The sequence below is a fragment of the Sebastes umbrosus genome, chromosome 2 (assembly GCF_015220745.1).
Source record: "Sebastes umbrosus isolate fSebUmb1 chromosome 2, fSebUmb1.pri, whole genome shotgun sequence".
NCBI lineage: Eukaryota > Metazoa > Chordata > Actinopteri > Perciformes > Sebastidae > Sebastes > Sebastes umbrosus.
In genome coordinates this window covers 22,542,136-22,556,405 of record NC_051270.1, presented here as the reverse complement: position 1 = coordinate 22,556,405, position 14,270 = coordinate 22,542,136, and the positions used below count along the sequence as shown (strand labels likewise).

The 14,270-nt window shown below is 40.4% G+C and overlaps 1 protein-coding gene across 2 annotated transcripts in view; it reads right to left on the bottom strand.

Annotated features, from left to right (window-relative positions):
• Positions 1–2,512: 2,512 nt before the first annotated feature.
• rasa3 (RAS p21 protein activator 3) overlaps positions 2,513–14,270 on the bottom strand; it is a 49,642-nt gene continuing 37,884 nt past the window's right edge. Inside the window, exons 12-25 of one of the 2 annotated variants that reach the window (XM_037749830.1) lie at positions 13,817–13,931; positions 13,614–13,688; positions 13,402–13,525; positions 12,869–12,975; positions 12,026–12,103; positions 11,823–11,900; positions 11,513–11,586; positions 11,064–11,123; positions 8,660–8,766; positions 8,206–8,288; positions 7,884–8,092; positions 7,691–7,794; positions 6,920–7,103; positions 2,513–6,034 (exon numbers count right to left, since the gene is read on the bottom strand). In XM_037749830.1, coding sequence (XP_037605758.1) covers positions 5,959–6,034; positions 6,920–7,103; positions 7,691–7,794; positions 7,884–8,092; positions 8,206–8,288; positions 8,660–8,766; positions 11,064–11,123; positions 11,513–11,586; positions 11,823–11,900; positions 12,026–12,103; positions 12,869–12,975; positions 13,402–13,525; positions 13,614–13,688; positions 13,817–13,931 — 1,474 coding nt within the window. In that variant the 3' untranslated portion in view covers positions 2,513–5,958. The remainder of the gene's footprint in view (positions 6,035–6,919; positions 7,104–7,690; positions 7,795–7,883; positions 8,093–8,205; positions 8,289–8,659; positions 8,767–11,063; positions 11,124–11,512; positions 11,587–11,822; positions 11,901–12,025; positions 12,104–12,868; positions 12,976–13,401; positions 13,526–13,613; positions 13,689–13,816; positions 13,932–14,270) is intronic. The other variant, XM_037749831.1, reaches the window with a different exon arrangement.

The following is a 14,270-nucleotide window of genomic DNA, read 5'->3' as shown; positions in this document are numbered from 1 at the left end:
CATTTTCAGGTCCATACTTGTATTTTGGGTTTCTACTAGAACATGTTTACATACTTTAAAGGGACTGTTTGTAACTTTTTACACATATAGATCTACCGGGTCGGTGTCCCATGCGCGCTCGCATATGCGCACTCGCGTGTGGCTACGCTGTTCAGGCCGCTCCGCTGCCTGCTTGTCTTCACTCACACAACACGCTTGTTCTCGCTCCACCTCACATTCATGCGCGCACACTACACACTGCAGAAGAGTTAGTTTAGCTCTGAGAATATCTAGTGAATATACAGTGGACCAGGGGTGCCCAATATGTCGATCGCGATCTACCGGTCGATCGCAAAGGTAGTGTGGGTAGATCGCATGGCTTTAAAAAAAAAAAAAAAAAGTTCTGGAACTTCCTCACAGAGGAAAAGTACCCCAACATGAGGAAATGTGCTACCTCCTTGACTGCATTATTCGGCTCCACTTATTTATGCGAGTCAGCCTTTTCCCACATGAAGATTATTAAGTCCAAATACCGTTCCACCTTGACTGATGATCATTTGGAAGTGTGCTTGAGGCTGGCTATCAGCAGCTACTGTCCGGACTATGCATCCCTGGCTGATTCCATTCAGTGCAAGTCATCAGAGTAAGGTAATGACAAAAAATGTACAGTTATATTGTACAATATGGGTTCATGCAGTTATGCAAGGTACACTAACATATATTGTACATATAAAGAATACTCAATATATTTATAAATAAATATATGTTTTGCATTTTTATAGTAGGTAGATCATTTTGACTTTGTCATTTTATAAGTAGCTCGCATGCTGAAAAAGTGTGTGCACCCCTGCAGTGGACGTTTGTGCAGAAATAAATGCTACAGCTCCTCCAGACCAACTGAGGTTTCCCGTCTCTTGTGAAGCAGCAGGGCTCCACAGCGAGAAACGTTATCGTCTCTGACCGGGTGCCGGTGTCTTCCCTGCGGGCGCAGTCAGAGACAATAACGTTACTTGCTGCAGAGCCCTGCTGCCTCAGCCCCAGAGGCTGAAGCAGCGGGGCTGAAGCAGGAAAAGCCAACACTAGGATCAGCAGTGATTCATGGAGAGACCTTCGTCTGGTCAGCTAACATTACTGCCAAGCAGGTGAAATATAGAGTGATATTGTGGTTTAAGCTGACGTGTGTAGACTCACTGTTTTGAGCGATGCTCGTTCATGTCTATTTAGAGCGAGCACAAGTGCGAGCCCGACACTGACTTTTGTTGACTTAACGGCCACAGGTGTCGCTGTTAACAAGCACTTCTGAAAGTTACAGAGTCCCTTTAATGTTTTAAAAAAAACTTTATTTTCCTCATGCTGTCTACTTGAATACACCTGTATTTACCCTCTGTCTGAAACGCTCCGTTTTAGTACATTTCAATGGAATTGCAACGGAATTGCAACAGAATTGCGTTGCTAGGCAACAATTTGGGTCCATGTTTACTTCCTGTCAGCTGATGTCATTCTCATACACTGCAACAGGAAATAAACTGGGACTCATTTAGAATGTTTACGTTTAAAACTTTTAAATGGTCTAAATATTGTAGATTTGTGACATCACAAATGGACAGAAATCCTGACGGCTTGTTTCAAAAGCTCAGTTTCTGAATACGGGCTGTGTGTATTTCTCTGTGGATTGAGCGTTTCGATACTTTCAAAGTATTTATATATCACTTAAACCTGCTTTATAATATAAAAGACATGAAAATGTCACTTTTTACAATATGGGACCTTTAAGTACAATTTTCAGGTAGCCTACTTTACTAGAGTACTTCTATTATGATTATACTTCTACTACATTTCAGAGGGAAATATTATTAGTATTATTAGTAGTACTACATTTATTTGATAGCTTTATTTTCTGCATTTTAATTAGTATTTACTTTTTGTACTTGGCTTTATATGTTATGGTTTGATTGAATGACATTACAGTTTGAATCCCATCTGCCATGTTAGATATTCTGCTATTAATATTCTAAAAATGAATGCACTATGGTACAAACTCATCAACATTTCTTCATGTCTGCTGATTCATTGAGAGACTAGGATAATAGGAGGCTTGTTTTTCTTCACCAGACTGGCATAAGCATAACATGCAGTAAATGCAAGACAAACTAGGACAATGATGAAAAAACAGCCGTTTTTGGCAAATTGATTCAAGGTGACATCCATTTGAAGTTGTTCAGGCAAACATCGGATGATTCACTGAACATGACAGTAAATGGACCACAGCGGGGAATTGCTTGTCATCATTTAGAAGGCATTTGTCTGAAATTGATAGTAGATGTTGGACTTTTCTTGGATGGAAAAGCATAGATGGAAGTAATAACAATAATTAAAACTCTGTTCCATTTGTCCCAATAAGCCATACCAGGACCGTGCATACAACTTGGACCCAAACAATGGACACATAAAGAAGACGTAAATGTATCTGCACCACAGCTAAACACACAAATATCAAAATATGCACTGTTTAACAAATGACACCGACACCACATTTGCATTAATATTGGTTTCATTTAGTTATTCAGGGAAAAAAACACATCACATTTTCACCATTCATTCAACTGTTTTATGTACACATTATAACAGGCTTATTTTAATACTTTTAAAATATTTATACAAAATACACTGTTCTCCCTTTATAACGTGTTTATCTGAAGAGGAATTTTACTGGAAAAGGACAGCAGATGTGCGTTTGTGATAATTTGATGGGCTTATTGAGGGGTTGTTATTATTATTATTGCATGCTGGAACACACACACCATTATTGCATAAGTCATTCCTTTGTGGGCTTCGCGGTAGAGGAGTTGCCGTTACTGTAACTGGCATCACCCCCACCGAGTCAGCTGATGTTTCTGGGAAGGTTTTGCTGAAATGATAATAAATATGATTACCAAGTTAGGGATGAGAGACACAGCTCCTCGCTCTTGGCAAAAAAAAACATGCAGTGCTGAGTTTCCTAAACCTGAGGAGAGTTAGTAACTGGTGGAAACAAACACTCATCAAAGTTCAGAGGTCACAGCAATGCTGCTCTCTTAATGGTTCATCAATGTTATTACTGTGTTACATAAAATGAGTGGGGAGATTATATTGGCAAAGGTTCCTTGAAAAGGAACAGTGGTTCTATACAAGAGGAAAGAGGAGATACACCATATCAGGCCGGAGGTCTTTAGTAGAATTACAGGCAGTGATCTTCTCTTTTTTAACAAGTGCGACTCTGCCTCTCCTGACCTGTAACACTGGGGCAATTCAATTGGCAATACAACCCGTCATGTCAGTCACTCATGCACATACTGACAAATTCACACTCACAACACACACACACACACACACACACAAAACACACACCTCAGTCATTCGATTCAGACGCACAGCGAGATTTCTGTATGACAAGACAGAGATAGAAAACATAGTCAAACAGTTGAGAACCGTCCTTATAGTTCATAGATCAACAAATTTGACAAAGAAAAAGATGTCATCGGAATAATTGCTCGTCTGTTTTTAAAACAGTATAGGTTTCGAGATATATAAAAAACATATCTATATCATATAACAATGATTTTTTTTTTTGTTTGCTTTTCAAAAAGAATGATATAAAAGTGATGACTGGCACTGTTTGGGATCCTGTGATCACACGTGAGGCTACATAACCAGGTATTTAGTTTGGAAAATACAAAAATTTGTGGTGGTTTGTAGTCACCTGTGGAGGCTACCGTCGCCGTGACTACAACTATACTTCACATGCACTGGTTTTGGCGAGAGTGAGTGCTGATGAATGTGAATGAGAGTGGTTGCCTAGAACAACACAACACAACTGGTTAACAACAATAAATCCTGTACCATCAACAGATTCTGGGGTGCTGACCGGTAAGATTCACAGCAAGCAGTTTCTCAGAGGAATGCATATAAATAGGTTTTAAACTACAGGGTGTAGCCTATCCAAAGTAAGACAGAGCTAAACAGAAACACTACATTATTAGGCAGCCAACAGTGCAACACAACCAGCAACACACTATCCATTTCACACACACTATCCATTTGAGAAAAGACTGGTTAAAATGTTAGTATATCAGTTAATTAGAAGCTAAAAACCGTCCTTGTTAACGAGCTGTACTAACATGTAGTTTCTGCTTTGTGATGGTTGAAGGGATAGTTTGGCTTTAACGCCTTTTTTCTACTTACACAGAGTGAAACAAACACATGCCTTTGTCATGTCTGCATGCAGTTTGAGGGTGTGTTGAAAAGCTCTCAGCCAAGGAACCTCTTAAAAGCGGCAAAATACACTGTTTTCCATTCACATGAACCTACAACGGGATCACTAATATTTATCCACCATGGAAGCGTGTGCTTGTCAAACAAGGTTGGACTACTCAAGGCCTATTGAAAGAGGCTGGGTCATCAACGCGACATACCTTTGGGGTACACATGCACAGTAAAATCTGGTCTGCACTTGCCGAAATTGAGCCAATCGCAACGCACGACTGCAGTTTCGGTTATACTGCGCAAGTGTTATACCCCATACCCCACACACATGTCCGCTCGTGTCCCAGCCTCCTTCAATAGGCCTTGGGACTACTACTCATAGATGGAGCTCAAATGGAGTTCAACTTAAAGCCTCTGAACACCCTAACAGGTGTTTTCAGTTCTTCTGGCTGATTAGACCTCTGCTCAGGTTGACGGTGGGCCGGAGCTTTGATGTGAATGTATTAGGTCACAAATTTCCATCTACCAATAAGAATGATAAAGGTGTAATTTGTTCCGCCCTAACCTAACAGGTGCGACAAAGCTAACAGGAGACTCAGGAAGATGTCACTCAGTAAGTCTATACGCACCCACACAGTCCTGAGAAGAGCTCTAATCAGTCAGATTAACTGAAAACACCTGTTTTGTACAGTATGTGTATTTTGTCTTAAAAGAGAAGCTGCAACTTTACACCCATAAAGACACAAAAAAGGCCTACGTGGGTTTGTCTGTGTCAGAACTCTCCAAAAAAGCTATTCCTTCAGCCCAGGTACTGGAGCATGATATGCAACCACAACAGAACAAGGCTTCAAATGAAACGTGAAAACTTGAACCTATACAACTGTTAGCACGTTGATGAAAAGGATTAAAAATGAGGGATGAAATTGAGAACAATGATAACGTCAAGCTGCTCTCGGCTGTGCTTGGTCCCTTCTTGTGTGCCCTCGACCTTCACAGCCTTCCTGAGGAGGTTGGGGACAAAACAAAAAAAAAAGAAATGGGGACAACACCACCCAAAGAGGGAAACATTACAGTCCTTCCTTCCTTCTGGAGTGAAATACAATGGAACATGTCAACCATTAAAATAACCAAATAAAAATCAAACAGATAAAATAAGCTTTTGAAAGAGTGCTGCGAGGCTTGTTCATCCATAGATTTGGAGGCGATTAAAGTGCGTGTTGGTCACTGTCAAAACTGTCCAGTGAAAACGTTTTGTTTGTTCTCTCGTCACATCACAGACAGGAGATCCAAATAGATGGTATGATTATGTCTTGATTTGTATCCCTCCTTTCTTCCACAACTGTTCCTCTATTTGTCACGCTGATCTGAGGTCTGTGCTCCAAATTTGGAGTGATGCATCTTGAGACAATGCAAAAAAAAAAGTCCATCTGCACGGCTCGTTCAGTCTGGTATTGACTCTTAATTTCCTTAAAACTGAACAGATAAGTCAGGTGACACTCGTTTCCAAAACAGCATCACCTGCTTCCAGAAAAGTCTTTAAAAAAGTGAAATATTCCTTTTGAAGCATGGATACACTGCATTGGAAATAAGTGAAATTATCTCACCTTTTTATATTTTGTTTTAAGGAAAAATAAAGATTTAAAACTCAATACTAGACACGGAGCATTGTTAAAATGGATGTCTTTGCGGTAAAGAAAAATATGCTGGTTCTGGGCATCGTAGAAACAGTCCACAGGGCTAGATGGAGTAGGTGGAGCTCTCAGACTGCTGGCGGATGTAGCACTGAAAACTCTTGTCTCCAATTGGATGCTCCCTGAGGAAACAAACAGAAATGGTGATTATTTGTTGGCAGGAGGTTACAGAGTGTTTTTTGGAGCTAAAAATAGAGCATCAGTGACAACATTTTATTATCAGGTGCTGTGCAGAGCTGGAGGCCAAAATTATGATGCCAATATTGTTATTTGAAATGTTAAAATTGCTAAATTTAATCTCCAACATACTTTTTACATGTTCAATTAATACAGCCTGTACGACTGCACCACCTGCTGGCCCAAAGGGGACGTTTTACTGCCTTTTATATACAATAACTGTAGTTTATAATAAGGGTGGGACTCACCAGAGGCCCTACGATAAGATATCATCACGATACTTAATTATTGTGATAAGATATATTGTGATATATTGCAATTTATTACCTTTTTTTCAACTACAAATTACGCAGTTTGTCAGCATCTGTTTTATCTAATAAGATACAGTTTTCACTGTTCATCTAAGAGTTTTCATTTACATGTCTTGAGGTCAGAGGTCAAGGGACCCTATTGAAAATGGTCATGCCAGTTTTTCCTTCGCCAAAATTTAGAGTAACTTTGGAGCGTAATTTAACATTCTCCCAACAAGCTAACATGACACCATGAGGTACCAATGGATTCCTTAGGTTTGGATTCCTTTTCTAGTTTCATATGATACCAGTATCTTCACTCTAGCTCTAAAACTGAGCTACAACCTCTGAAAGTCAGAATAGCGGCTATGCCTGCCGGCGGGCCGTCAGCTATTTAATAAAAGATCGATACTGTGTATTGATACAATATTGCCACGCAAAATATCGTGATACTATGCTGTATCGATTTATTCCCCCACCCCTAGTTTATAACAAATCATAATCTGAGCTACAAGCATAAATAAATACCAAACCACATACTGGCTGCCTATCTTTGTCTTCTTGAACTTGTCTCGTTTGTACTTGGTGTGCTGCTGCTCCAAGGTCTGCACGGCTGAAACAATCAGTTTCAAGGTTTTGTAGGTCTCCTGTGGGTCATCGATGACAAAGCTTGAGTACTCCTCCTGTTCCGGCCCGTCGTACACAGACTTACTGCCGCAGGCCTCTGCAGGGGAAGACAGACAGGCAGCAGAGTGAGAGACCAAAACAAAAGGGACAATGTGAAAATAAACATGGAAAATGTGTAATCATACATGTGCATGCTCAGAGACACTTAAAGGAACAGTGTGTAGGATCTGGTGGTATCTAGTGGTGAGGTTGCAGATTACAACTTCTCCTGTGTGCCAAACGTGTACAATTGCTACGGTGGCCGTCGCAAAAACGCGAATGGCCCTCTCTCGAGCCAGTTGTTATAAGAGTAGAGTGCTTAGAGTGTGTGTGTACATGGGAATTGAGTGGTGAAGCAAGAGAGAGAGAGCGGTGGCGACGGGAGCTAGTAACGTTATCGAAAAGTTAATTGTTTGGTTTGTCCGTTCTGGGCTACTGTAGAAACATGGCGGTGCTGTGGAGAGGACCCACTCCCCATGCAAATATAAACGGCTCATTCTAAGGTAATGAAAACACGATTCTTATTTTCAGGTAAATATACACTAAAGAAAACATACTTATTAATATTATATTCCATTTCTGCAAATAGATCCAATTATTACACACTGGTCCTTTAAAAACACTCTTTGTCAGCCGGCGTCTGACCTTGCATCTTGATCAGTTTGGTCATGTATGTGCTATACAGGGAATAAATCCTCTCGGTCTCTCTGTCTCCATCTACGTCCAGCTGGATGTTTGCTGGCAGACCGCTGAAAAACAGATGCATACAGGAGGATGAGAGAGCGCAAACAAATTAAAGGAACCTGATGCTGGATAGATTTTTGACAACTTCACGTACCCGGTGCAGGGTGTACACCCAGCGGCTGCGTCTGCTGAGAGCTTGCAGCAGAGCCAGTGGCCGTTGAGGTAGGCTGAAGGATGGTAGGTGCTTAGGCGTTTGCGGTTGCACTGGCTGACTTTGGTCAGGATGTCGATCCAGTCGCGCGCTTCGACGCAGTTGTTGGCCTGAATGTAGAGCGCCCGCTCCGGCTGAATGACCTGGAACATCTGGAGGAGGGAAAAAGGGACGGAGAGTGAAGGAAGAATCTAAATACTTGTAGGAGTGATTTGGGCCTATTGCTCAAAGCTCCAAAGAGCTCATGGCTGTGTGGGGTCCTTACATTTTTCATCTTGAAAGACTCCTCCTCTAGCCGCTCTACAGCCAGAATGTTCTCTATGGGAATGCTGCACAGAGCGCCCTCACCTGGACGGAAAAAGAAACACATCAGACATGAGAAATGTAAATAAAAAGGAAAGAATGGAGGAATGTGTAGAATGATTTTATGAACTTGAACTTGATTTTGTCACTTTTAGAAAACGTGTTATGTAGTATAGAACTAGAAACAGTTTGTGTGTATGTTTTGGCCCGAGCTTGTTTGGATGCAGCACAAATGTTTTTCCTGCCCGGTAACTTAATCTCCACCACATGTGTTGAACGCACATTGTGTTCAGACTAAATGTACAATCAGCAGATTCTCTCCTTCCTGCTGATTCTCACATAAGCACACTCAACGACATCAACAGACAAGGAAACAATGCAACTGTAAGAAGATCCCCAGAGACCTTTGAGCTTACCTTTGGTTTTGTGGTAAGTAAACTCGTGATTGGTGAGGCGAAACCATCTCTTCTTGAAGTTCTTCATTCCAAACCGGTTTCTCCCTTGTGCCCTCTTTATCATAAATCTGGGTAAAAATGGAAATACCAACTTATGAGCTTATGTTTCACAGAAATGTCTAAATATATCACAGTATTTTTTATTAATCTGGCACAATGCATCCCTTATATAAGTTTACAGTGCTAAATATAAAAGAGTATAAGTGTATGAATTAATGACTTTGCATAAAACGATCGGTAACCAGCATTTCATTCAGGTTAAAGGAATCTTGTGCAGTCATTAGTCTACATTTATCAATCCGTTTACATGCTTGCAGTTTCTTGTATTCCTCTCTGCTGTACATGTAAAAATCTTCAGTACAGCACTCATAAATTTAACAGTCTATGAGTCAAAAAGGAGATGGGTCAGCAGATCAAAGGTACCCGTGTTTTTGCATATTTTACCCCATTACCTCACTTGTTACTGCATTGTGTATAAATCCCTACCTGACATTTTGCCAAATCATAACACAAGATTTTGGACTGATTTCCTTCCAAACAGCCGCTGGTTTCCATTTAGTTTCAGTACATTATGAAAACCGACTTGGCGAGACTTGAAACTTGAGATAGCTAATACATCACACTGAACAATAAATGTCATGTTTATTTTTACATCAAGGTTATATTATCATGTCATGTGGTAATGCAGTCGTAGACAGGGAGTATTCCGTAAACGCCTCTTGTTGGCGTGTGAAAGGATGCCTCGGCCCTCTGAGCTTCCTTTTTAATGCAAGAAATTAGAGCTGAAAGAAGTCGATTCATTGATTAGATGTTCAACAGAAAGCTGCAGCTAATTTGATAATATTTATTCATATTTATTACAGGGCTTTGTTAAATACTCGATTCTGATTGGTCAATATCTGTGTTCTACGGTCTGTTATTTCTTTATAGCAGACCGTTGCTATGTATAACAGATCGTTGCTATGGGAGCAGTTCTGATGTCGGACTCTGGCGGACCGTTTTTGTGTCAGATTATTGATTTATCTTGCTGCATTGCCCTGTCGGGGTTTATTTCACAACAATGGCCGGCTCGCTGTACATCATCCCTCACTTATTGATTGTTTTAGTGATTTAAAAAAAATAAAAAGTTAAAAAAATTATTGGCAAAAATATCAACAATTGTCTGGTTCCGGCTCCTCCAATGTGTGAGGATTTGCTACTTTTCTGTGTTTTATATCACTATAAACTGAATTTCTTTGGGTTTTGAACTGTTGGTCATACAAAACAATACTTTTGAAGATGTCACATTGATTAATCGAGAAAATAATTAGCAGATTAATCAGTGAAAATAATTCTTAGTTGCAGCCCTACAAGAAATTCACATTAAACTTTGAGCAAAGATGTTATAAGATATTTGCATACTTTTTTTAAATTCTGGGTTTGATTTTCTGACATCCAAAAGCTCATGAATGCGAAGCTTCTCAGCTCAATAAATCAATAAATACATGCATAAATCCACTATGATGCATTATCTATCTCAAGGAAGTTTCCAATCTGTGTAAGTTAATTCTCACACTGTAATACAATAAATGGAACCACTGGATGCCTGTCACTTGAAATCAATCTAAAACATGATGGCATGCTTTGAAAAATGTCTGACAGTGAAGTGAGGTATACGCTATTTGTTGTTAATGGGCTAAAACATGTAAAACCACCGGTATGGTCCTTTAAGGGAGAGTAAACACCAGGATGTCTTTGTTTTAGAGATTGAAGGCCGTAGTATACATGAAATAAGAAGCACCAGGGTTATAAACACCAAAGTTACGACTCTCCCACAGGAAGACTAGCACTCTTATCACACTACTGAGCCAAGAACATGCTGGTTTCACATCTGCCATAACGCCTGGAGCTGAGCTGGGAACTCTAATGTGTATGGTAGTGAGATATGGTCACAGTCTGCTGGACAAACGGTATAAAGGGACGGGATGCGGGCAGATATGAGATCCCAGAAATGTTTGTACAGTAACCAACCCCTGCTGTCACTGTCACACCATGCATGTCTGGCATGGCGAGGATCGAGAAGGGCTATCAGCACTAATGAGGGCTTAAAGGCGTAAAGGTTCACACTTTACTTTATACCGTCACAGCCAGTGTACACACCAGTCTACTGCCATGTAAATGCAGAAAGACTAAAAATCCATCACACGGTGTCAGACAGTGTAACGGACAGGTAGCTTATAGGCCAGGTATAAAGTAAAGTGCAGCAGCATCTACGGTAGCGCATGATGTTGGGCGGGAGAGAAAATGGCCGGCTTGGTTTGGGGGGGTTACAGTGCACACACATGGGGTCACAAGGGCAAAGCCTTTTATACAGAGAAGCTCTTACCTGCCCTTCGTGCCTTTTGACCCCTTCCCATCAACCCTCTTTATAGTGAGTTTTACACTCCTACGCCACGGTAGCAGAAACAAAAGAGGGTGGGGATTGTTGATGAGCGAGGCGCTGGCACAGCCTCCCCTTTACAGCCTCATTAGAAATATCATCACAACAACAGCCCATGTGTTGTTAGAGAGGGCTCACTTTGAGCCTTAATAGTCAACCCAACAGCTAGAAACACGCACCAAGACAACCTTAATAAAGTGGTTCAAAGACAAACACTAAAGCTGCTTAGTGGAAAGGTGACAGCCACAGTGCATAAGACTACGATTACAAAATCTCAGATTAATCAAATATAACATATGTAGGACTTCTTAGCAGTGGTATTGAGAGAGCTGTTTATAGACTTTTGTTCTTTTTCTTTCCATGAATATCAGTTTAACAATAATTTGGCTCCTTACCCCTCTTTGAGCATGATTGGTGTTTCAATACTCTTCTGATCCCATTTGCCAGAGGTTGAGATCAGGTCCAGGAACTGTGGAGGAAAGTAAAGGATGTCATAGATCAACATATTTATTGTCATGGTAACTTTTTCCCTCTCAAGCGACATCCAAGTAACTCCAACCATGAAAACCACGCTCTGACATTCCTCTATCCACTCCACTTCTTTTAAAAAGTTGCCATTCTTTCATTACCATTTATCTGAGTACATCTTCATCTGTCGTACAAAGAGACTATTATATTTATTGCATGTAACAGAGAAAAACTCACATTCTTCACAGCGTCTGCATATTTCTGCTCATTGAAGTAGTCGTAAAATGCAGCCATGTAGGACTCTTTGAAATTGGCCTTGAATGGAAAGAAAGATTGACAGATAGAGGACGATTAGCAAGTTGTGTTTGAATTCAATTGCTCAGACTGAAACACAAATGAAGTGTAGTTCGATTCGCAGAAATGAAAATAGAGAAACTCACAGATTTAGACTTGGCGAGACTCCCCAGGGTCTGGATTGTCTTGGAGATGAGGGTGAGGGTTCGAGAGGTGGCGGGATCCTAGGGAGACAAAAATATGTGAAATGAAATGTTGAGAAATCAGCGATCACACTTGACCACATCATAAAAGCACTGGTTGAGCCATAAAAACAAAGAAATGTTGTGTCCTCTAGGCACGGGACATAATGAAAATTTCATGTCACGATTATCCTGACCAAAATAATTGCGATTCACGACATTATCCCGATAATTATAAAAATATGGTTAAAACTCTATACTTTTCCTTACATTTTGTTAAGAAACAAATATTTGTATTGCATCACAGATAGCACACACTTCTTTTTAGTCTTAAATAAGGTAATCATAAGCCATTGGGTTCCCCTGAATAAATAAAGGATAAATAAAATTGATAAAAATAGCAACATTATGTGAGTCTGTTCTTTCTTACATTATAATTCCTGTATTTTTTTAATGAGGATAGCCAGCTGGACAGCTTTGTCAAGTCACTCGTGATGATATTCACGATTATCCCGATAACGGAAATTCCCCACGATCAATTTATTGTCTATCTGTGATAAAAAACATATATCGTCCCATCCCTAGTGTCCTCAAAGTCAAGAATGAACTTTGAACAGCTTTTACGCCAACAGGCACGAGAAGTCCTTCAAGTGGAAATCTGAACATGAACAATTTCAGGACAACTAAACAAACTCCAAATGTTCACATTTTATGCGACATATTTTCAGCAGTACTTATTTTCAGAGATATGTGCATAAATACGTACATGTTGGTTGCATGTGTGTTTGTTTTAAAAATCAGACTCACTGGATGGTGCGGCCGTAGATGGAACAAGTTGGGGGAGAGGATGGCTGGAGCGAAGAAACGCAGGAAAATGAAACTGCTCACTGCTGTGTATCGAACATCTTGGTCAACTAGGAAAGCAGAAAGAAAGAAAAAACAAAAACCGGGATTATCACACACACTATTGCTTAAATCCCTGTGACATCACATGTGCAGTCAGTCTCGAAGGAGAAAAGCAGATCTGTTTAAAGTGCTGTCTGAATTATATAGAAAAAAACAAACTATACATTTTTCTTATCAACAGCTCGTTCCTGCAGTGCCCGGTGACGGCCAACAGGAGGCAGCACAGTATGTGATACTGGGTGTACATACTCCGTACATAACCATAATGAGTGTGTGGGAGGCTTAAGTGTTTTCAGGTTTGACACAAATAGCAGCTTGAAAGTGTCCTTGGACATCTTGCACATCCCGTTCTTTATTGTCTATTTCCTGTGCCTTAATAGCAGCTTGCTTTCTTTCCTCCATCATTTGTAAGTCATTCAGAGGGGGTGAGTTACCTTGGAAACGGGTGGCAGCGGACTCTCTCAAAGAGAAGAAGATATCGCACATGACGGTGGGACAGCGGACGCCAGAGGTGGTGATAACGTTGAAGATACGGTCCACGTACTGACGAAGGTTTTCCTGGAGACGGGAGGCAGGGCAGATAGGTCAGATAACACACTGATGCACACAAACACACACACATCAGCAAACAAACTCATCTTCTTACCCTGTTCGTCTCCAGGTTCTCCGACTCTTTGAGCTTGACCGGGTCGATTTCACAGGATTTGTGTTCTGCGCAGATCTGTGAAGATTGACAAAAGTATTGAAATATCCATTGATAACTTGATTTAGCAAAAATATTCTACAGAGAAAGACATGTGACATGAATGACATCAAGAAATAAATCATGGCAGTACCGCAGTGCCATACCTCATCTATGATGGGTTTGAGTGTGACTTGCAGATAGTGCATTCCTGCCAGCTTCATGGTCTCATCAATGCACTTGGAAGTCAGCGAGTTTCCCCGGAAAATGGTGTTAGGATCCCTACGCAGAGAGACAGGGAGGGTTTTGTGTGTACAAATCAAAACTGCATGATTTTTGAGAGTTATTTAATATAAATAAATTACTGTGGCTGCCTATATTGTCACAGTCAAATCAAAATGCTAAGCCAGCTGATTTCCCCATACAAACTGATGACCTCATTTCTACAATCACTTTAATTAATGCGATTCAAGAATAAATCTGCACTTGATTTAGTGTGGAAATTAATTCCAAATCCCAAATATACAACATTCAGCTGGCTTATGTTGAAGAAATATACTCATAATATTGCCAAGAAAGATAAAGCTACAGTAAATATCTGCCAAAGATACAACAGCTGGA